Source organism: Camelina sativa, chromosome 1 (assembly GCF_030686135.1).
Source record: "Camelina sativa cultivar CO46 ecotype springtype chromosome 1, ASM3068613v1".
Lineage (NCBI taxonomy): Eukaryota > Viridiplantae > Streptophyta > Magnoliopsida > Brassicales > Brassicaceae > Camelina > Camelina sativa.
The window spans coordinates 9,550,029-9,574,145 of NC_141880.1; the positions used below are offsets into that span (position 1 = coordinate 9,550,029).

General features: G+C 38.5%; 3 protein-coding genes across 5 annotated transcripts; 1 reads left to right on the forward strand and 2 right to left on the reverse strand.

Moving 5' to 3' along the window:
- The first annotated feature begins 8,956 nt into the window (after positions 1 to 8,956).
- LOC104786586 (protein DMP1) lies at positions 8,957 to 9,746 on the forward strand. Its single transcript, XM_010512021.3, has one exon. It carries the CDS (start codon positions 8,957 to 8,959, stop codon positions 9,578 to 9,580), a length of 624 nt encoding a protein of 207 aa, XP_010510323.1. The 3' UTR covers positions 9,581 to 9,746.
- Positions 9,688 to 12,380, reverse strand: LOC104786565 (uncharacterized). Of its 3 annotated transcripts, none has more exons than XM_010511998.3 (5): positions 12,099 to 12,380; positions 10,714 to 11,497; positions 10,364 to 10,571; positions 10,156 to 10,285; positions 9,688 to 10,052 (listed from the first exon to the last, which is right to left on the reverse strand). In XM_010511998.3, exons 2-5 carry the CDS (start codon positions 11,478 to 11,480, stop codon positions 9,778 to 9,780), a joined length of 1,380 nt encoding a protein of 459 aa, XP_010510300.1. In that variant the 5' UTR covers positions 11,481 to 11,497; positions 12,099 to 12,380; the 3' UTR covers positions 9,688 to 9,777. The 3 variants fall into 3 exon arrangements, with proteins under 3 accessions (XP_010510300.1, XP_010510307.1, XP_087312149.1); XM_010512005.3 differs by lacking the exon at positions 12,099 to 12,380 and adding an exon at positions 11,748 to 11,863; XM_087456023.1 differs by lacking the exons at positions 9,688 to 10,052; positions 10,156 to 10,285 and having other exon boundaries at positions 10,349 to 10,571; positions 12,099 to 12,299.
- Positions 12,381 to 12,423: 43 nt separating this feature from the next.
- Positions 12,424 to 17,563, reverse strand: LOC104786595 (U3 small nucleolar RNA-associated protein 12). Its single transcript, XM_010512036.3, has 12 exons — positions 17,137 to 17,563; positions 16,731 to 16,946; positions 15,504 to 16,628; positions 15,134 to 15,256; positions 14,800 to 14,981; positions 14,202 to 14,433; positions 13,796 to 14,005; positions 13,458 to 13,586; positions 13,252 to 13,320; positions 12,951 to 13,073; positions 12,811 to 12,861; positions 12,424 to 12,729 (listed from the first exon to the last, which is right to left on the reverse strand). The coding sequence occupies exons 1-12, from the start codon at positions 17,371 to 17,373 to the stop codon at positions 12,556 to 12,558; spliced, it is 2,871 nt and encodes a 956-aa protein (XP_010510338.1). The 5' UTR covers positions 17,374 to 17,563; the 3' UTR covers positions 12,424 to 12,555.
- Positions 17,564 to 24,117: the final 6,554 nt, after the last annotated feature.

The window sequence follows — 24,117 nt, forward strand, 5'->3', positions numbered from 1 at the left end:
AAGCATCTGCCGAGCACGAGTCCGTCAATCAAGGGCAAACCAGTTCCGAACCAAAAGAACGATCATATGACTGGCAAGCAGATATCTGTTCCTACATCGCCGATGACATTGCTCCGTCCGACAAATGGGAAGCCCGGCGCCTTCGGGCCCGCTGCGCGCATTACACTCTCTTGGATGGTAACGTTTTCCGCTGGACTGCATCTGGCGCACTCTTGACCTGCGTCGGTCCCAAAGAGATAGATGATCTAATGAGAGAAGTCCACGAGGGTTCCGGTGGCAATCATTCTGGGGCTCGCGCGCTCGCAATGCGCATACGCAACAATGGTCATTATTGGCCTCCCATCATCCATGCGCCGACCGAGCTCCTAAGGACAACAACGCCGCCATACCCTTTCATGAGGTGGGCAATGGATATCTTCGGACCACTCCCCGTTTCTCGTCAGAAGAAATACATCCTGATTATGACGGATTATTTCACTAAGTGGGTCGAAGCAGAAGCGTTCGCCAAAATCGGAACTGAGCAAGTCCAAAAGTTCGTATGGAAAAACATTATATGTCGACACGGACTCCCGTACGAGATCGTCACTCACAACGGCACGCAGTTTACCTCACTGCAATTTGAAGGCTTTTGCGCGAAATGGAGAATTCGCCTGAGCAAGTCTACTCCTCGCTACCCGCAGGGAAATGGAAAAGCTGAGGCGACCAACAAGACAATCATTGACGGACTCAAAAAACGGCTTGAGGATAAGAAAGGTCTATGGGCTGACGAGCTCGATGGTGTCTTATGGTCACACCGTACCTCCCCCCGCCGATCTACAGGACAGACCCCGTTCTCCATTGCATACGGAAAGGAGGCACTTGCACCAGAGGAAATCGGCGTGCCAACCTTGAGACGCTCTATGCTCGTCCACAACCCTGCTCTGAACACAGAAATGATGCTCGATACTCTAGATACTCTCGAAAAGGAGCGCGGCAGAGCACTCATCCGAATCCAGAACTATCAGCAACAAGCTGCGAAGTTCTACAACAAGAAAGTCAGGCCTCGCCACTTCGATGAAGGTGATCTCGTCCTCAGGAAAGTCTTTGAAAACACTGCCGAGCTCAATGCCGGAAAGATGGGCGCCCACTGGGAAGGCCCATACCTGATCTCCAAGGTTGTCACCCCCGGTGTCTACCAGCTCCTCACCTTGGATGGCACCCCCATCCCCCGTTCATGGAATTCCGGAAACCCGAAACGTTATTACCACTAGAAGACGAAGCATCGGCTGCAAAAAAAGAAAAAAAAAAAAAAAAAAAACGCTCGTACTACTGAGCTCTCCCTCTGTAATATGAACTACGAATGGCTTGATCCCTTTCTAAGGGTACGTAGGCAGCCCATCAAAAGGCACAACTATACCAAAAAAAAAAAAAAAACAAAAGTTTGAAAACTTTAAAACAAAAACGAGCTCTCTCGAACGAGTCCATCTCAGCGAGATGTCCAGCTCTTACATCGACCCTCTGGCCAAAGGAACGATTTAAAACGCGTTCCTCATGGATGCAGCGGCGAAATAATCCGCACAAAATAAGCCGACCCAGATCGCATTCAGCTAGCAGGCGGTTAAGTTTGTATAAGCCGAGTTCTCACTTGCACTTTCTTGCCGACCTCGTGGCAAACACAGGGTAAGCCGGACACCAGGGCCGCACCTAAAAGGTATGACGAGCTCATCTCGATTACCACCCTAAACATTTGGTATTCGACACACGTAATAGGATAAGCCAAGAGACGTCTTGCACCGTAAAGTACAACTCGATACCAAAGATAGGAAGAACGCAATTTTATTCCATAACCAAAGAGCAAACAAGTTCAAAATAACAAAAGGTCATGCTCGGCACAAGTTCAAAGTAACAACTAACAAAAGGCCATGCTCGGCACAAGTTCAAAGTAACAACCAACAAGAGCAAGCAATGCTCGCCACAAAAAAAAAAACTAACAGAACAAACAAGTCACAAAGTGCAAACTTAGTCTTCAAATCCCAGATCGGCATCGGAGGGTTTATCAAACTCAAGCTCGCCGATCTTCACGTGCCAGACCTGGCACTCCCTCCGCAGACTTTCCAGCGTGTCCATCGGAACATTCGCACCCCTAGCAACCATCTCCTCGAGATACGAGCGAATCCCCTCAGCACGGTTGCTTTCAACGAAGAAATGGTCCGTGCACTGTAACTGGATAATGTAACGATGCAATATGTCAACCCGAGTCTGGCACGCGTCGAGCTCGGGCCGACCTTCGAAGGGACTGCTCCCAATAGGCTCGAGATCGTCCGGTTCAAGGACGGGAATCTTCACCTCAGCCAATGACGCCTCACGACGAGAGCGCTCCTCTAACAAATGATCCCATCTCCATTTTGGGACCAAAAATCCCTCGTCGATGAAACCAGAAATGACGCTCGAACTTTTGACGCGTAGCGAGAATGTAAGCTCTCAACCTCTGGATCTGAGCGCGATAAAACTCCATCTCGGAACGAATTACATCATCGGACCTCACAGAGAGCCGCTCTCACGCCCTCCTCAGCCATGCCGACCTCGTTGTCACAGGCATATGACCGATCTCAACTACTCTAAAATCAAAAAGAGAGGTTTATCTTTAAAACAAGAAAGGAGGATGATGAGAAATGAGCAACTTGAAGACTAATTTATAGAACAAATAGTACAATTTTTGAGGCAAAGCAATCAATACCGCAATTCTCGAAAAACACATCCATAGAATGATGAACACATAAAGCAAGTCCAATCATAGTGCAAAGGTTCAAAAAGAAAATACATCGCCTAAACAGCCCAACATCCGCTACAAAACGGGAATATGTTCTAAAAGAACAAGACAAAAGCAAGTCACTGCTCGGCAGCAACCTGAGCGTCTGAGCCCGCAGGTGCCCCTGCCATGACGACCTCCTCTCCTACAATCACGGGAACCTCCTCCGCCTGAAGGTTCGTAGGAACGATCGCGGTCTATGGAAGAACCTCGAGGTCGCTGTCCAAAACATCGGCGATATCGAAACCAAGAACCTTGTCCTCCCACATCTTCATATCAGCCTCCAAGCCGAGCAAAGTCTTCGACGAAATGACCGTACCACTCTTCACCAGCTCCTGAAGACAATCATAGGTGCCGCTCACCTGGCTCAAAGTCAGAAGAGACTCTTGCGCCGCTCTGTTGTCAATAATATGCTTCCTCATCCTCTCAATACGAGACCTGTAGCCAGCAATCTCGACATCGATGTCATGCCGCTCCGCTTGCAGCTGCTGCAACTGCACCTTCTGAAATGCGTGATCAACCTCGAACTGCTTGAGACGAGAGCGGGAAGCGTCAAGAGAAGCCTTGAGATCGGCCACCTGCTTCCTGAAACCGGCATTTTGCTTCGTGAGGACAGCAGAAACCCCTCGCTCTTTATCAAGATCCTGACGAAGCTCCTCAGCCGATCTCCTCGACGGTTCAGAAGTACGAGAATCAGCAAGTTGCTTCTCCAGCACGGCAATGCGACGCTCGTACGAGACGACCATGCGATTCACGCCACCACCATCCTGAAATGCAAGAAATAAGGAATCAAGATAATAGTTGGGAAAATTCAATCAAGAACATAAAGAGAAATGCCAACCTGGAAGTGTTTCCGAGCCCACGACCGATACAGCTCGGGATCATAGAGAGAACCCACAGAAGGGAGCGGGTCGAAGGAGCCGCGAACCTTGCTAGCAAGCTCACCACAAGCAGTAGTGTTGTTGATAAACAACTCATCCTTCTTCTTGTAAGAAAAAGAGAACGAATCATCAATCTCAGTGGTGTCGCGCGGTATGCCATCCCTCCTAGATCTCTTGGACGACTCGGGCTCGGGAGCGACCACCTCACCATGAGAAGCTCTCTTCCTTGATGGAGTAGGACGTCCAGAATCAGCGACGATGATCGCTAGGGCATCAGAAGCCTCGCCACGTGACTTCTGCGCACGCGGAACGACAGCAGGAACCTTGGCAGCTCTTTTGTCGGTACGGGTAGCGGCCACCTCCGCTGATCTCAAAATCTCCTGCAACTCGCAGATCGACACCTCCACTGGCTGACGGGTCAACGACTTCAGTGTCGGCAGAGCGCGAGGAAGACCCAGCATCAACGGCCTTCTTGAACTGATCGACGTATCGAGGAAGACGAGTGTTAACTTTTCCCATCCCTAAGCGCGGTAGACCTAAAAAGGAAAACAAAAGTGTGACGACCTAATAACCACCAAGGAGAGCAACAATCGATACAACGGAATAAGCAGGAAACTCACGAGATCTCTGAGTAATCGAAGGCCAATGGAGCGCCCCTAGTGTTCGGATCTGTCTGAGGTTATCAAAAAAACCTGGAGGATGAGCGCGCAAACGGACGACAAGCTCTGCAAACACCAACAAAAACAAGGAAAGGGTCAGAATCCAGTCAAATGGCAATCAAACAAGTATGAGTGAGAAACTATGAAGCTACCGGGAAACATATTCCACTCAGTAGCACAAAACACATCGAGATCGTCAAACGAAATCTCGTCCCGCTTGACAAAGAAAAAATAACGTTGCCAACGACGAATCTTTTTCTCAGCCCCAACGATTATCTGCTGACCTGATTTAGCACTGGTGTAGAAGTATCCCGGACTACCCCTAACTTTTGTGAACTTGGTGGTTTCCTCTAGAAAATGCACATCAACCTCTATACCACAGTTGGTACCAAGTATCGCCAAACCGACCGCATTACGGATACCTCCCACAGAAAGCTGAGAAATGGTAATCCTACGCCTCGCACAATAACGTACCAAAAATTCCGGCAAAGGGAACCAAAGACCGCATTCAGTAAAGTAATGCTCAAAAAGCGCAATGAAACCTGTCGGAGGCGTCCAAGGACGTTCGTGAGGCTCAGGAACCCGGAAAACCAATCCCTCGGGCATCCTACACCATCGCGCCATCTCAGCAATACTATCCGATGTGCACAACGAAGGACCATGATCGGCCGGACCGGCTGAAAGACTGGCACCAATCGATGCAGCACTAAGACCCAAAACAGCCGAGCGAGGACCAGTATCCTCGGCCAGGACAACGTCCATAGGACTCCCACCAGAACCACTGTCGCTATCTTCGCTGAATTCGAGAATGTCAGCAAAATTGTAGTCGTTGGCCAAACTATCAAAATCTCCAAACTCTGCTCCAATATCGACACCAACGTCATCGAAAACGTCTTTATAAGCCCCATATTCTTTGGAGAAAGCGCGTTGGATTCCCGCAAGGGTCTTACCACGCGCGTGCGTTGGAGCTTGGAAGCTCGTCGAAGGACGATCGTCTTTTCTGCAAGACATACCGACCTCGCGACCCCCCATCATAAGATCGGGATCGCCATCATTAGAGTCGACATCGTTCACTCGACAACCATTACCGAAACCATCAAGTCGACCTCCGGGGGCCCCTATGCCGACCTCAACACGACTAGAACCAATATTGCCGATCTCACCGTCGGCATCTCTAGGCAAACCTCTTGATGCCAGCCAAGACCGGCCGACCTCAACTCGGCTATCCGATTTCCGATAGCTCAACTTTCTTAGCCGATCTCCACTGCTCCGCCGATCTCCACTGCTCGTGCCGAGCTCAAACTAACCGGCTGATCTCCCATCTCAACTTCCACTGATCTCATGATGACCAACTGCACTCTCAATCCCACGATCAACAACTTCAGAGTCGACAAATTCTCGGTCGAGTTGCCCACCAAGCTCTCAGCCGAGCTCGCCACAACCGCTCGTCCCTCCGAGCTCGTCGCGACCACTCATCCCTCCGAGCTCACCACGACCGCTCATCCCTCCGAGCTCACCACGACCGCTCATCCCTCCGAGCTCGTCACGACCACTCATCCCTCCGAGCTCGTCGCGACCACTCATCCCTCCGAGCTCGCCACGACCACTCATCCCTACGAGCTCGTCACTTCCGCTCGACCCTCTGATCTCGACATCTCTACTCGGCCCATCTCAATTTCCCCCGATCTCAAAGCCCAATTCCTCCCGCCGATCTCTTTTTCCATCATCAGAACCAATCCAAATCGGGCCGACCTTGCTAGACTCGCGACCGGTGGATCTCGTCACCCAATCATGCAATCCGCCGAGCTCATCCTCGACCGGCCGATCTGGGCGATTCGTAGCAGGCCCCAGACGATCGCCAACGGCGGACCCTTGCCGATCTGAGTAACCCGGCGGAATCAAGCCGACCATCGGCGGATTTGAGCCGACCATCGGCGACCTCAATCGCGGCGGCATTATGCCGATCTCTTGTTCGGCGGCGGCAACTAGTTTTCTAAATACACAACCCAACTAAAAAGAGAAAACTAGAGAGAGAAGTAGAGAAAGAAAGAAGTAAAAACATGAAAGTAATAAATGAGAGAGAGAAGGAATTACCTTTTATGAAGAGGAAGGAGCAAGTGAAGGAAATGGGAAGGAAGAAGGTGCATAAATAAGTAAATAAAATGGAAAAATTACTGTCAAATCCATCATCTCAATCCGCGACTATCTTCTCTTTTTTGGGAATATCATTGAAAACCGCATTCAGAATAAAGACCAAAGGATTTTCCCAGTGTCTCTTGAAAAATGAGTCTGGAGGTTACAAAAGAAATTACAGAAGAAATTACAAAAGAGATTGTAGAAGAATCACTCTAGCAATTTCATTCTCCAGAAGCAATCCGAGACGATCCGTGCCGAGCAGACATATTACAGACGATTCAAGCATGCCCGCTGATCGCAGAAAAGCTGACGCTCTCCGGACTAGGGGGGACTATTGTTGGACATGGGCTGCGCCCCAATATGCCACTCGGCCCAATAAGACGAGTTCTGTGATTCCGGCCCGACGAAATTGGCTGCAAGTCATTAGTAATCCTTAAAGGGCAATCTCGGGAATTCACGGTGGGAACCCTAGAAAACCCTCGGTCTACAGTCCACTATATAAAGAAACAGTACTCACTGGAGAAAGGGGGTAGACTCGCGTACAATACCTCGAGAGCAATACTTTGCGTCAAAAGACTCTTGTTATTTTCTGTATAATTTCCTGTTAGCTTCCGAGCTCGTTGTGACTCACTTGTTAGTTCTCCTGTGAACTGACGAGCACGATCTTGACTCGTTTTAGTGACGACCTCGCATCCTTATCGTTAATAAAGAACAAACTTCACTCTTTCCCCTAAAATCGATATTTATTTAGTGTTGTGCAATCCCCAGTACAAACAGTAAATATCGATTTTTTCCTTTTATAATTCGTATTTGCAATTACACTTCCAACACGTCAAGCCAAAATAAACAAATATATAGTATATTAGTACAACAGTAGTATTTCTGCACATTTGGGTTAAGATCTCCAGTTTGACACGTCTCACATGATGAATGGGACATGGGACGACATGCAAGAACGTACGATGCTGCGTTTAACCAATGGCATAAAACGTATTATACTAACTAACCAAAGATTATTAGTGGGTCTTATTTGATAATGAGTCCATCAGGTTCCATCACTAAGTATGGACCTTTCAAATCTTACTATCTTACATTATCTCCGTATAAAAGTTAAACTGTGCTTGCTTAGTTTTTAACAAATTATACGTAAAAGAAGTCAAAAAAGAGTATGCACTTACCCATTTCTCCAAGCAATTAATTATAAGAAAATCATTAGCCAATAATAGCCAAATCAATTTTTTTTTTAAATGCATAAAGCTAAAATTACAAGTCGCTGTAGACGCAGCCAATTGTGAATTTTATTTACTCAAAACAAATAAAAGGTGAGCATGCACAACGAGTTAGTCGATTTAATGGTTCACAGCCAATTTCAGGTTAATATCAATTTACACAAGTAAATGAAATGAGCTGTCGTTTCTATCTCATAGCCAATTTCAGCTTGGCTCAACTGCAAGAAAATGAAGAAGTGGGTTTAAATGCTTAAATGTTGTTTTTACACATTAAAAACAATATATCTAAACATTTTTTTAATTTATTTATCTAAATTTCACATTTTGTATTTGACGTGTATATAATAAAAGAAACTAAATAAATTTCATTTGACTGTATGTTGGAATAGTTTGACATTTAAAGGCAAAAGCGCTATAAGTCTTGATTGTAACACATATTGAATTAAAATATCGAATTCCCTTCCATTTATGATGCATTATATACAAAGTATAAATATAAACACAACAATCATTGTGAAATTTTCTTTGCATTTTCCATTTTTGTGTTTACATGTGAAAAATATTATGCTAATTGTTTTCAACTTTCAAATTCACATATAAACAAATTTTAAACGCAAACGTAAAACACATTCAGATTATTTTTTTACGTTTGCATATTTGCAACTGCAAAGTCTATCCTTATGATACAGAAAACACTAACATGTTTTTCTCTATTACTATTTTTTTAACGTTTATAAGTTGTTATTACAAAAAGAGAACTAATACTTGTGTTTTACTTGAAAGTTAATACTGTAATTAACATCACAATGTAGCGTATATATATATAACACAAAAACAAACACATTAAAACTTATCATGCAATATTTAATGTGTTTGTTTGCTAAAGTCTTAGAAATTTTTCGTACATCCAAAAGAGAAACTTCTCTTTAGATTCAGTCAATAACAAACGTGTGCTTACGAAGCCTTAGAAATTTCTTCTCGTTTAGGTCCAAAACTTAATAACATTTGTCTACTTTTCTTATCGATCGAAGAAAATAATAATCAACCGTTTTAGAAATCATTGAGTCTTCGTGTATAGACACAATCACACAAGTGATGATTTGACTTGGTCAATGTTATTACCAATTCTTCTACGGTGTTACAACCCAACATCTCGGACCGGATCAATGGTTTATCATCTCAAACTGTTCTATAAATACCGACAAACGTATCAAGCCAAAAACACACTTTATAGTTTATACATCTAACTCGAATTTCAAGCTCATGTCCGATACTTCTTCTTTGCTCATACCCAAAACAAACCCTCCAGCTTCATCGGAAACCATGGCAAATAAATCCCTCACTGGCCTGGAGAGTCTTATAAAGCTTCTCCCAACAGGAACACTCTTCATCTACCTTTTACTCAACCCTATTCTCACTAACGACGGTGAATGCACCACAGTTAATAAGGTCATATCAAGCATCCTTGTCGGCCTTTGCAGCTTCTCCTGCGTGTTCTCATGCTTTACCGATAGTTTCAAAGGCCCCGACGGATCAAGAAAGTTTGGTATAGTCACCAAAAAAGGTCTCTGGACTTATGCTGATCCGGGATCTGTGGACTTGTCCAAGTACAAGCTTAGGATAGCAGATTTCGTTCATGCGGGTTTTGTGCTGGCTGTGTTTGGGACACTGGTGTTGCTTGACGCTAATACCGCAAGCTGCTTTTATCCTCGGTTCAGGGAAACGCAAAAGACGTTAGTCATGGCTTTGCCTCCAGCCGTGGGTGTTGCCTCAGCCGCTATCTTCGCTTTGTTTCCAAGCAAACGGAGTGGAATAGGATACGCACCAATTGCTGAGGAGGAGGTAGCTGCTGAGAAGGAGACCAAGAAAGCCTCCGTCTCTGCTTGAGATATGCTGCTTCTGTTGTTTCCAAACTATTTGTTGTAGATTGTAAAAGAATATGATTGTTTGCTTAAACATTAATTTAGTTCTTTGTAACCATAGCGATCAATATGTAAACTGAATGTTGTGTTGCATCTTAATATTATTAGAATAAACATTATCATCATATAAACAAGTGTTGTTCCTTAATTAGTGTCCAAACTTTATGAATTCATAAGATTTCCTAATTTCCATGTATCTTTCGACATCAAATTAGCTTTTATCCGAAAGATCTTCTGCTTTGCTTTCTTGCGCGAATGTTTGAAGCTACCTCGACATCGCTCTTTGGTTAAAACTAAATCGACTTTGACTATATGATGATCAGAAGTACCTTTGGAAGAAACAACTGAATACGAGCCAGGAACAAATTCGTAAGGTGACTCTGGAGATGCCAGGATATAGTCCACCCGTGTCCCGTACTTGCATGTTCCTTGTACATCTGCATCAGTTTAAGAAATTCACATATGATTTCTCACTATGGTTTGGTATAATAACGGAAGAATAATAAAACTTTGCAAGTTAAGAGAAACAGAGAGACTAACTTTGTCCTTTGGCAATAATGACTACAGGCTCACATTCTCCTGCAAATTCTTTTGAATCTGAATATCCTTTTCCCTTGAGAAGTCTCATCACTTCAACTCTAGGCGTTGGCTTTCCAGAATCCTCGTAATACTGTTCTTACAGTAAACAGTTTTGGTTATATATGAAATGAAACAAACTAAAACTATGACCGGTCTAACGAAATGTTACCTTTACGATGTGGTTCCATCTTGCTATGGAATAATCAGAGCCATCAAGAGAATTCAAGCCTCCAAGCAGGATGTGGGGAGATTCATCTCCTCGAGTAATTGCATCAATTTGCTTCATCCGCCAGTTCTCATCTAGATGGTCAAGTTGAGTACAATACACGTTTACATCTCCAGCCCATGGGACCTCTATAGTCACTTTCAACACATTCCTACACACACACAAAAAAAAAACCACTTGAGTCGACCATACACATCAAACAACATGTTTCAGAACAGAAAACAAAGACATTGCATCTTCTATTGCTTCTATATAACCTGAATATCATTTAAGCAAAAGAAGATTTTAATCACCTAAAATCATCTGCATCAGCAATCCTCTGAACTCTCCACTTCTTTATAGGCCATTTTGACAGTATGGCATTGCCATACTCCGGCGCCCAGCTCTCTGCAAACACGTATTTCATACCTAAGGCAGACGCCAAATCTGATAATGGCTTCATAAGTGTCTCTTCTTCTGCTTTCACGTCTTGCAAAGCCAAGATGTCTGCATCCAATTCTCTTAACAACTCAGCTATGCTTCTTCTGCTGCTGTAACCGTTAAAGCTTTCTTGATCCCACCAACAAGAAGGAAGACACACGGGAGACCTCATCGAGATACTTCCTCTGTTTTCTTTCCCGTCTTTATCATTCTCTACCATACTCAGAAATCTGTAGCTTTGTGATAAAGAAATCTCATTGTCTGGGAGATTAATGCAGACCTTTGGTTTCCTGGCTGCAGAAGAATGTAACGGAGACTGCTTCAGAATCCCTCTGGGAGAAGGGCATGAGATGTTGTTGCTGCTATCTATATGACCAAGAAAAGCTGTTTCCTCCATGTTTTGCACAACAGGCGCAAGTGAGAACATTGCCACGTTAAACGTGGCAACCCGGATATGTCTTCTGGAGTTTGAGCTGAGATTGATAGAAGAAACTTCGGTTTCCGGGATCTCCTTTCTTCTCCCTCTCCACCTTGCTTTCCTGAACCTCCTGACAATAACTCTAGCCTTCACCCGTTTCCTGATAACCCATCGAATTCTCGAATAAAGGAAACCAAGCTTCCTTCTAAACACACACAGCATGTAATCTCTCTGTTCCTCTGCTTCAAAAAATGGAAACAACTACAAAAGATTAACACTTTGGGAGATTTCCTAACAAAGATACAAACTTTTCATGAGACAATGAAACAACAAGACTATAATAAATATCAGATCACTGAAGAGACGAGATGATATTAAAGTATTTATGAAAAGAAGCTAAGAGCCAACTGCTCCAAATCTGTTGAGCGTCTCATCTAAAAAAAATGTCAAAACCTGCTACCAGAGAACAGCAAAGAACCAAAACCTTACCTGTTCATCAACCATCTCAAAGAAATTCTCACAAGTAGGTTAAACAGAAAACTGACAAGAAACATATATAATATATTCTATACAAAAACTAGACTTCTGTGAAGGATTTTAGACTGGTGCATGTGTAGAAAAGATATGTATAAAGCAAAGCTATTAGTTGACTTTATCAAACAAATTTACCAACCCCTCTGTGACCAAAATATATTTTACCAATTAGTTTGGCATGTTGTTCCTGAATGATTTGATTTAGCCACACACATACAAAACCTTTTAATCCCAACTAAAAATGTCAAAACTGAGCCATTATCCGAAAATTCACACTATGAACAGGTAGATGGAGCAGAAAGAGACCTTGTTGAGGTAGGCGTGAGAAACGAACAGGTAGTGATGATACTGACGGAAAGAGGCAGCGCCATGGTTTCCGGAGGCTGAAAAGCCATGGCGTCCGACGAATCCCACCATTGGATCACATCGCCGTCACCGTCGCCGTCATCAGTGTTCGCCGTTGCAAAGACCTTCATCGTTAACCGGTTTATACTGGAGCTAAATAATATATATACCGGACTGGTTCAATCAGTTATTAAACCACAAACACAAATTATTTAAGAATGGCTCTCTGTAATTTTAAGAAATGTACATTTTGACCCCTTTTTTTTGTCAACTTATATTTTGACCCTTTCGTATATATAAATTTCCATTGATTCGAACGAGAAGTGATTTAGTAATAACATCAAAATTGAAATATAAGGATACAGGCAAAATTGGATTAAATTAACCATCCTTAAAAAAGTTTAATACTACTACATCATTAGAACAAAGCATGGCCATGTCCTTCCTCTGATTTCTTCTGCTTCTTCTTTCTCTTTTTCTCCATCTTTGTATCTGCTCGTGATGCCATACGTTTCGCTTGCTGTGACCTTATCTCCATTAGCTTCGTCTTTGCGTCTTTGAAAGGAGCATCAGATCTTGATGCCATCATTTGCTGCAAAACCACCAAATAGTTCACTTATTACTACTGCCCACAAATATGAGAGAAACGTGCTTAAAGTGAAATGTGTTTTACCATGACATGATCCATGGCGGCCAAATTGAAACCGATTGTATCTTTGCATGCCTGATAAGTTCCAGATTCATATCAAAACCAATTCATCAATTAAAAAAAAAAACATATAGAACTCAACAACACTTTTCCTCTTTGCTAACCTTGATTTTTGGGTAAAGAATATCCTTGAGAACGCTCAAGACTGGTCTGGCAGACGGCGTTGTTACCAACTGGTTGTGATGTGTCTGTACTAGAATGGTGTCGAGCCTGCAAACCAGCTCTACCTGCAAGGATTTGGTAACAAACTTCAGAGAAATTCTAAGACGACAACTCGGGATCTGTTTTTCGTTCAATAACTCTTTCAAAAATATCACAGGTTGTTGAGTACATTCTACTTTACAACACAACTCCCGTCTGAGCTGAATTATAGAATCTAGAACACAAAAGGAGTATATAATTTACCTTTTCGGGAATTAGACTCCAGTCTTTCATGTAGCAAAAAAGCTTCAAAGCATCTGAGAATGGTAGAGCCTACACAAAATCCGAAAGAGGAAAAGGCGTTGATTAAAACTTGGATTGAGTACTAAACCTTGGATTCAGTATTAATTAATTAAGGTACAACCAAGTAACTCGTAAAAACGATGGTTTGATAGAAGAAAGCAACCTACCAGCAAAGTCTGCTCAAGATCATTTGTTTTCACATTTGAGATGGCCCTGAGAACAAAATCGGATGGAGAATGCCCAAGCATCATAGCGTTGGGCAGGTATTCAGGAATTTTTCCCTTTGTTTTCTCCTCCTGAAAATTGGAAGGAAGAAAAATCACGATGCAAATTCCAAGTAGGAAACAAAGAAGCAACACTAGATATTGGCATAACCATATTAGCAAAAAACAAAGAACCATGTTCTCTATCTGGAAATTGAACTGAGCCCAATGGGGCTTTAACAACAACTAGGGGGAATTCATGTGCATACGTAGAGATAAACAAACAAAGTCACAATTCCCACCTCATAAGCAGCATAACGATTCTTTTCATCTTCTGCTACATCCAGCGCTTCTATAATTGAATCAGTAGCTGATAGCGTTTCTATCGTCTTCTTGCCAGCTAATGCTGCAACACCTTCCTCTGGAATTTCCTCCATGGGTCCATTCCTGTCAACTGATGCATTATCAATCTCAGACTCAAAAAGCTCTTCTAACCTCTTCTCCTTCTCCTCCTGCATCATTTCCAACAAAATTACATTAACTGACCAGCCGCATAAAGTAACTCAACAAAATATACATGCCACCAAATCAACATTCACAACCACAATAGAAGAGTTTATTCTATTTGAAAGCTTTAACTTGCATGATTTCCGTATATGATCTCATCACGCAAATTTAAATAAGTAGCTTCCAACAGTTGGGAATTACCTCGAGGAAGAAAGGTTCTTCAGAGCGATCCCAGCGACGCATAGAGCGGTCATGAGATCCTGTTACGAGAAAATCACCACGGTTACTGACAGCAAGGCACCAAATCTCTGCATGATGTCCTTCAAGCGTTAACAATAGCTCGAATTTGTCAGCATCCCAATACTTGACGAGGCGGTCTTTCCCAATGCTGAATAGATAATGGGTATTCCGAACAAATTTTACACCCATGACACTGTAAAACAAAATCACGTGTCACTAAAGCACTAAACAAATATTTTAATGATTCCAAGGAGTCTTACACACAAAATATAATAGTTGTGGTCATAATCAACATATTACTAGCCAAGTAAATCTGTTGGGAAGATGCTGGAAGGAAAAAAAAAAAGTTTTCTGCTTATATCATTTCTAGCAATGGTCATACTTTTTTTTTTATTCCATTCTAAGTCTTTTTCCTGGTTCAATGGCTCTATATTAGAGAGGAAAAAAAACAAAACTTTTGCTAAAACCAGAGAGAATTATAACATTCACGAAAAAACTGAGTCCACATCATTGAGTATGTTATGCCATTTGAGAATTATGATACGAATTGTGGAGGTACCTGTCACCATGAGCAAAGATAGACTTGTGACAGTCACCAAAGTCTAAACCCCATATCTTCAAATTTTTGTCTTGAGAACCAGTTACAATCAACTCTCCATCTGATGAGATGTCAATGCACATCACAGGCAACTTGTGGCCATATAAGGAGAGGTAAAATTTTAGGGAATCCATGTAGAAAACCTGAAAGCAATATAAGGTAAGTAAGTTGATGTTACATAAGTCAAGGAAAATGATATTACGATAGATATGAGGATGTGGTTAGTGCATAATTTATTTGACGCTTCTTAAATTAGTGTTTTCTCGTTTAAATATGCCATAAACAGAATACCTACCTTCACTGTGGAATCAAGCAGTGCAACTGCTATATGTTTAGCATCAGGACTGATAGCAACAGCAAGTACATCGTCATTCATTTTCATGGACTTAACATTTGAAACAGTGAGCTGTTTGGTAGCCTGCAGATTATCAAACATGTTTTAATCAAATCATGTTAGCATACTCTAACATACTACACAACAATAATAAACAATGTATCAGCTCATCAACAGCTTTAGTAATACTTGTCAATTCCGTAAAACAAAGGCACAAAACAGGAGATGAAAAAGAAAGGAGGAGTGTAATGAAGCAATTTATAAAACAAAAATGCATCTTTTACTTATTCCAATAGAGGAAAAAAAAGAAACTGAAGGTCAGGAATCTCACCTGGCCAGATTTCTGTTTGACTAGGTACTCCCAGAATTTGACTTCATGATCTGCACTGACTGTGACGAACCCATTATCGTTTGGAATAGGTGTAATTGACCAAATAGTGCCACCATGAGCCTCTACTTCTTCCACTTTGGTAGCACTTCCTATATCAATAATTTCAAGAACCCCACTCTTGGTACCAACAATACCATACTTGTTTTGGGGAACGATCAAACTGCATAATCCATATCCTGATTCAATAGTGCGGAGACAGGAACCTGTACTGGGATTCCAAATTTTGACTTCACTGTAACTGGTTGACATCAAAAGGGTGTTATCTTCACTGAGGGTAAGACTCCTCACGTCAGAGCGATGTCCTTGGTGTTCAATGGTAACAGTTTTCTCGTTTTCGCTGCTCTTAAGGGAATAGAATTCCAGTGAGTTATTATTCAAAGAGAGAGCTAATATTCCTAAGGAATTTTTTGGAGCCATCGGACAAAAAGAGAAAGAACTGATTTTTCTGCCAGCTCTAATAACTTGTAAAAGCTTAAAAACATCAGGGACAGTAAGACTAGAAACAGCATCCGCTTGTTCAATTTTGGCACCTGCTTCACCATTAGCGGTTGGATTTTCATCCCCCAGTTTGGAAGTCGTCTTCTTCTCTTTCCTGCGAAGCCTACGCTTTGCTTTCTGCTTTGCCTCAGCTTCATCCAAAACTCGGAATATTTCAATTGTTTTACCTGCCATTTGGCAAGCCAGAAGATTTCCCGAAACATTAAATCTAACTCTTGCAACTCTATCCTTAGTTTGTCTCTGAATTTCTCCAAACGGCTTTAAAATTTCCCACTTGTTCTCTGTCGAGTGATCATCATCGGTTTTGATATCATTTGCAGTTGAATCTGATGCCAATGATCCATGAGATAAGTACTGCTTGACAGCATAAAATCTAAGTTCTTGATCAGCCGACCCAGTAACAACATATCTCTCCTCTGGATCAGCATCGACTGACCAGACTTCAGTATGATGGCCGCTAACTATTTGCATACAGTGTTGAGTCTCAAGATCCCAGACTCTTAAGAACTTGTCCTTAGATGAACTAACAAGTTTCTTACCAGAATCCAAGAAAACAAGATCTGTGACCTACATTAGACATAAATATTGCTTAGTCAAAAACAACAACGAAAGCCTATTGGAAAAAAATCGTATACATGACAGAACTGCAAAGCTAAGATAGTAAAGAACCTGATCACGATGACCACGGAGACGAAAAAGGCCTGATTCGCCAACAACATCCCACAAGATAACATCATTATCTTTACTTCCAGATGCGAGCATGGACCCAACCTTATTGTACCTCAAAGCAGTCACAGCCCCCTTATGGCTATTCAAATTAACCTCACAGGTTCCTTTCTCAGAATCCCATATCCTTATGCTCCCATCTGCATACCCAACTGCCACCTGGTTTTATCACACAGAATCAAACAACAGCAAACTCCTTATGAAACTCAATACTACAAAGTACCCATGAGTACTATTAATTATCTTAAATTGATCTCTTGGCTAAGCAATTGTAATTCAAAAACGGCATTTTTAAGCTCTATTAAGCAATCAAATTGATAGATAGAGTGAAGAAACAAAAAGTAAGTACCAAACTAGAAGCAGGGGAGGCGGCGATGGAGGTAACGGCGAGAGATGGACCGCCGCGGGAAGAGGAAGGAGTTAGGGTTTTGGTGCAGACACCTTGACGGACGTGCCAGATTCCGACCTTCTCCAACGCCGGAGCAAGCACATGCTTACCCTTAGAGTCGTAAGCTATGTTCGAATCCAAAGATGAAATCACGCCGAAAGAGGACGCCGCCTCATACCTTAGGTAAGCCTTCACCATTCTCCAATAGAAAAAAAAAAAAAGAAGCTTTGATTGTATTTGTATTTGTCTCTTCTTCTTCGTCTCCCTCCTTCTACTTCATTTAGCTTTTGGGTTCTCTAGGGTTTTGGAGAGGTTGAAGGCGTTTCTAACATCTAACTGTTATTTTTAATAAATTGTGATAAAGTCTTAAGCTTTTCGTCAATTCAATATTTGACCCCTAATTTTATTTTAATAGCTTTGAAGCCCTACTCATTGGACCCAACAACTTTTGTTTTTTAGTACAGTACCTTTTTTTTTTTTTGGGCAAACATAAAATACAGCTTGCGAATAGTTTTACATAGTATATATGTTATACTATTATTTAAAAACTAATGATATTTCTCCAAAATAACAAATTTAACAGTTTGAAAGACCTCAAAAATTTCACTGGATCATAAATATACTAATTATTTTGATAAAATTATTTCATTTATTAATTTTTCTATTTTTATAGTTAAAACAAACCAAAAGAGCTTCATAACTCATAATTGATACTATAATTTTCTTATATATTTATTGAATGTCTAAATAACAATTATGGATGTCAAAATGATACTATTTTTCAAAGCGAACAGCGTATGATCCACGAATGGTACCTAAACACATCCAAAATATACTAGTTTTCGGAGCAAACGCAAACTCACCCATGCTGGAGTTTACTTTGACTTACCATCAATATTCACAACACTAGCTTTTGAGTTCACAACATTTATGACAGACCATTAGTGATTTTGTTAATCATATCATTATAATCTATATAATAATAATAATATGAATAAATGCAAAGAACAGTTGCCTCTTTTTTAAAAAAAAAAAAAAAAAAAACAGTTGCCTCTTTTCATTGTGACTTTTCATTTTTATTTTTTTGACAAAAAAATATATACGGTTGCGTTTCTTTAGAAAATTGCGCCTGTTGAATATAGAGTTGTGTCTATTAAAAACAGTTGTAACTTTACATAATAATAACAATATAAATAAATGCAATGAACAGTTGCATCTTTTCATTATGACTTTTCATTAAAAAATTATTATTTTATTATTTTTTTGACAAAACATTTACACGGTTGCGTCTCTTTCGAAAGTTGCGTCTCTTTCGAAAGTTGTGTCTGTTGAATGTAGAGTTGTGTTTATTAAAAACAGTTATAACTTTTTGAACAATTGTGTCTATTCGAATGTTCACATTTTTAGAAATCTATATATATATTTTTTTTTTTTTGAAATCATTTCAAATTTTAGTTTTAGTTCAAATATACACGTCTTTAAAATTATATTTGTTCTTCTTTTGGGAATATTTTAAAACTGTTTTTTTTTAACATATAATAATAGCAATATAAATATATGTGAAGAAATAGTTGTGTCTTTTCATTATGATTTATCATAAAAAAAATTATTTTTTGACAAAAAATTTATATGTTGGCTCGTTTGAGCTGATTCTTTTGTTGACAAAAAAAATTAGATGATTGTGTGTCCTTAAAAAATTACGTCTGTTAAATATAGAGTTGTGTCTCTTACGAATAGTGTGACTTTTACAAGCAGTTGTTTTTTTTCAAATGTATCTTTTAAAATAAGAACAATGTAAAATATATATCATATAGTCTCAAAAATTAAAATTTAGCATTAAAATTTTACAATGATATTTCATTTGTTTTTTACAACCCATACAACAAAAATAAGAAATCAAAAATAAAATAAAAACGAAAAATGATTTGAGGTATTGTAGAAGAGAACGAGAGAATGTGAAAATTAGATAGTAAAAGAATGTCAATATGAGAGAATGAGAGATTGAGAGAATGCTTATTCATATGATAAGAAATGATGGAAGTTACAATTAGAATTATGATTAATGCATAAAATTGAGTGGTGGAATATGATTAATGCATAACTTATTTTATTTTCAGTTATAATTTTATTTTAATGTGTGAGTTAAATGTATTGTGTTTATTGGGTCTTAAATATTGTTTAAAGCAATTAGAAAGGAAATAAAAATTAAAAAATTAGAAAACATTAAATGAAAATTAACCAATAAGGAGAGACCAAAACCTTACTTTTATATATATGATATATTGCTTTAAACTTTGAAATGAGAAATATATTATAAACAGTAATTTTACATGAGAAATATATTAATTTAGCCAATCAAAATATGAATATTAGTTTAGCCAACCAAAATAATTAAACAATATCAAAATTTAACCAAAAACATTTTCTCTTGAAAGATAAATAAGTTAGTAGGAGGAATGAATTAATGTACAATTATTGGATAAAAGTTACATTTGAGTTAAATGGAGTTACATGCTTTTAATTATAAATAAATATTTTAATTTTTTATAACCTAAAATAAAAGGAATACCAAGTGACTGAATCAAAATTCACTTGATTTGGTTGTTTGTTGATATAAACTCAACACTTACACTTAATATTTCAAAATAAAAAAATATTACTTTTGAAGTTACAAACTAAATTAGTTTTCTTATAAAATTATATGAATTCTTCAATCTCAATAATTTGTAAAACCCCAAGGATAACTTATTTTTTTTTTGTTTTTCACTCATCAATTTAATTTATAGTGCTATATTTCATTCTAATGTTTCATCTTTAAAGAATTTAGTTAAATGGTATTTTTAAAATTATATTTTATTTTTATATTTAAGTTCCAGTTGAATATGATTTCTTTTTTGGATCATTTTTTATTTTGATTAAACACACAAAAACCAATTGTTTAATTATGTTATTTTTTGTTTTCAAAAACCTCAAATCATAAATATATATATATATATATATATTATATTGATCTTTTCAGATTTATCAATTGGATCACAAAACAAAATAGTATTTATAAATAGAGTTGATAGACTTTACAAAACAAAATAGACTTTATAAATGGATAATTATGTTGATCTTTAAATATTATATTGATCTTTATAAATTATTAAAAATGATACATGAATATGTGAGATAACCAGAGACATAATAGATAATTAGATATGGATCATTTCAACTTCATGATCTTATTGTGTGGTGAATATTGTAAGAAAGTATGAAAATAATGACTTATAAGATGTTAATAGAAAATAGAAAATAGAAAATGGAGATAAACCTTTTAAAAGATTAAAAATTTTAAAAATATATATAAGATATACATATCATACAAACTCTAAAACTAAGCTTTTACAATGATATTTGATTTGATTTTTTATAACCCATACAACAACAATAACAAAAAAAAATACAAAACAGAACAAAACAAAAAAAAAGAGATTTGAGAGTAGTAGAAGAAGATGAGAGAATGAAAGAGTGATAGACTAAGAGAATAATAATGAGTATTTATAGAAAGAGAAATGGTGAAAAATTATATTTATAAAAATGAGAGTTACAATTCTAATTTATTGTTTTGTTTTAATACAATTGATTAAGACAACTTATTGGAGAAATAAAGTTAATACATAATTTATAGGAGGAATTTATATGATTTCAGTTTTATATTATGTGAGTTAAATGTGAAAATTAATTGTTTTTAAATTGGTGTTTTAATATAAATATTTTTTTGTTAAAAATGCATTGCCAAGTGGACCAATAAGGAGAGAGTGAAACCTTACTTTTTTATATATAATTCAAATAGCATATGTATATATAGCCATAGGTAGACATTTACTTAAATACTTAGACTCAAATTTACTCTCAAATTTTAGACTTGTTATAACATATATCATCAACACTGCAAGAGGAAAAAAGATCATCATGTTTCTTGATTATGATGGTACCCTTCTCCAATCCTTGATGATCCAAACAGAGGTTTGATGTCTAGCAAAGGATCCTTATAATTAAAATATATATACCTTTTCTCTCCATAACCAAGATATATTTCATGTGTTCTGTGTTTCACAAATGAGAAGAAGAGTGAAAAACATGGCCATGTATTTTCCAACTTTTATAGCTACGTCGACGCATTTTATTTTTGGTAGAATAGTTACATAGATGCATTGATAAGGTACATTTTGTAAAATAATTTTGTTTCCCATTTTCTTAACCAAATTTGTTAACGATCAAATTACAATTTGATATGTTATTTATTATTTTTATTTTTGTAGATTTATAGCTTAGTGAAGCTAGCAGAACTCTATTATATAGAAGTCACGGAATGGAATCAATGGATATTAAAGGCTCAGCTAAAGTCTTCTCAAGATAAAAGAAGGTAGATTCTTAAAAAATATGATTAACAAATTTTAATCTGAATTCCTTTATTTACTTTTTAATCAAATTTACTCTTCGTTTTTATATATGTAGTCATTATTTTAACTTTCATGAGGATTAGTTAAATGTCTTTATTTTAGGTTTATGTGTTTGTTTTAACATCTTATCGAAAAAGGAGTCAAGCCAGTTCCGGAAGACAAGCAGACTAAACAACATTAGACCACAAATTTATATTATGTTTTAAGGCCATAAAATAATATGTATATTATAATAGTCACAATATATTTTCTTCACTAAAACTACTCTATCCATTCCTTATTAATCCATTTTCTGGAGAAAAACAAATATTGCACAAAAAAACAATTTTTAGGTTTTCTATATATTTTTAATAAGTAATTATTAATAAATTGTAAACTTAAAAAAAAAAAGAACTGAATATTCTTGGTTGAAATTCATTAATCACAAAAAAATAATGCAAGTAAAGTCAGTTTTTAATATGTTTGAAAATCCTAAAATATGGATTAATCGGGAAGAGATGGAGCATTGTCTAATATAACCATTTAATGCAGTGAAAGGTGTTTCAATACCCTTATGATGTTGTAGCATAAAGGATGTCAATCCATAAAGAGTGTGATATGTAAGCAGTCAAGATGTGATCAATGCATTCAAGTTAAGCCAAATATCAAGATGATTTGTTTCTAGCAACCTAATGACAGAAATGTAAGATGCAGAAAGGAAAATACTTGAAATAGAAATTAAATGCAAGTAAACAAAGTAAGAAATGCTGAAATTAAACTGAAAGAAGTAAAAGCAGTAGATAAAACAGTAAAGATGCAAAATTGAAATGGAACAGAAAATAAAAGAACAACCCGAAGGTGCTCGATCAAGCACTAGACCGTGTGACTGGTCGAGTGACTAGGTCGAGTGGGTTTTGACGAAGAACAGATGCAATCTTGAGAAACTTAAATTGAGACAAATGCAATGAAACAAGCTAATATGCGATAAGTAAACAATCAAATGATAAAGAAGGCTTCTAGAGATGGATTCATGGGCTAGCGTTCAGGCTGTGACTATCTAAACTGGTTAACAAATCTCAATCTAACATGAGCTATCTCTAGACAATGATCTTAATGACTCACTAATCCACTCTCATGATAGAAATGATCAAGTTACAGTAACATCCTAACCCAACTCTCATTGGTGAAACCATACTGAACAGACTTTAAGTACCAGACAATTACTTGTCAAAAACCACCTTGTGCAACCAATCTCTTGGGACAAGCATGATAATCTCCAGTATTAGCTTTATCTAACAACCTAGACATTGGTGTGATGTTAGGAAGCTTAAGATCTGCTCTTACCCTCTCAGATATAAGAACAACTAAGAGCACACCCAACCCAGAAGAGATATTTAACAAACTAACTTAACCATTCCAGACTACCATAGCCCTAAACCAGCCTAATCCATCTCCATAATCCTAACTCACCACTCAGATGAACTAGACATGATGATGATAAACATAAACCCAGAAAAAAAATGAAACTAACATGATAAGATAGATGAAATAATGAATAACAACTTAATATAAAGAAGCAAACTCAGATTTTCAATACACTGAAAGTAATGGAACTTACAAAGTATAGAAATCTGAGAGAAAACAGTAAATAAAAGGGAAAAAGCAGTAAATAAATCCTAAAAACCCTTAAGGGGTAAAAACTAGGTTTTTTGGTGGCTACAGAGACTATCTTGCATAAAAAATGACTTTTTGCGGCCATGGGGTACAAAGAGTATATATAGAGGGGAAAGGAAGCCCTAATTTGGCTACCAGACAAAATAGAAAGTCGGCTCGATGTACTCCACCACAAGCGGTCGAGTGGCTTGGTCGAGTGGTCCATTCCCTTGCTTCCAAACGGTTGAATCCCTGAGTATCACACGGTCGAGTCCACGAGTTGAACACGGTTGAGTGGTGGTTCGAGTGCATTGGTCGAGTGGTTGGTCCGTCAAGTAGCTCTAGTCTTCGATCTGGGACGAAATCTGTTCAGTAAAACAAGGATAACTCTTGAAATACACCTCGGATTGACCTCAGACCACCGGCATTAGAAAGGTAACTCGATTGGCTACAACCTTTATGAAGGATGCCGAAGCTGAATCTTAACGTAAAGTCTTCATTCGAATCACTCTTTGAGGAGCTTGTTATGAATCCGACCGTGAGTTCGACCGTGTGCCTGGTCGAGTGGTGTGGTCGAGTGCCTTCTTTTCCCTTTATGCTACTTCCAGTCCTCTTGTTTAGCTCCAGAAATAACACGAAGTCCTTCCTTATCCTTTTAGAGCTCCATAACACCTAATAATACTCCAAATGCACAAATGTATGCAATGCATGCTTCTAAACATTCTAAGTGCATATTTGGACAGAAATGACTATAAAACCTAAGGAATTACTACTGAACAATGCAAAAGAGAAAGATAAACTATGCTTAAACATGGTAAAATATATGTACATCAGAGTTGGGAGTTGTGTCTGTAGAGATCTA

What these genes read in the sequence shown, in the direction of transcription:
- LOC104786586 (XM_010512021.3), top strand. Translation starts at nt 8,957, where the DNA reads ATGTCCGATACTTCTTCTTTGCTCATACCCAAAACAAACCCTCCAGCT.
- LOC104786565 (XM_010511998.3), bottom strand. Translation starts at nt 11,480, where the DNA reads ATGCTGTGTGTGTTTAGAAGGAAGCTTGGTTTCCTTTATTCGAGAATT. An exon ending in GCTGATGCAGATGATTTTAG is followed by an intron (nt 10,572 to 10,713) that starts GTGATTAAAATC and finishes GTGTGTGTGTAG; the next exon opens with GAATGTGTTGAAAGTGACTA. An exon ending in CATTATTGCCAAAGGACAAA is followed by an intron (nt 10,053 to 10,155) that starts GTTAGTCTCTCT and finishes AAACTGATGCAG; the next exon opens with ATGTACAAGGAACATGCAAG.
- LOC104786595 (XM_010512036.3), bottom strand. Translation starts at nt 17,373, where the DNA reads ATGGTGAAGGCTTACCTAAGGTATGAGGCGGCGTCCTCTTTCGGCGTG. An exon ending in TCCGTGGTCATCGTGATCAG is followed by an intron (nt 16,629 to 16,730) that starts GTTCTTTACTAT and finishes TGTCTAATGTAG; the next exon opens with GTCACAGATCTTGTTTTCTT. An exon ending in TGCTTGATTCCACAGTGAAG is followed by an intron (nt 14,982 to 15,133) that starts GTAGGTATTCTG and finishes TATTGCTTTCAG; the next exon opens with GTTTTCTACATGGATTCCCT.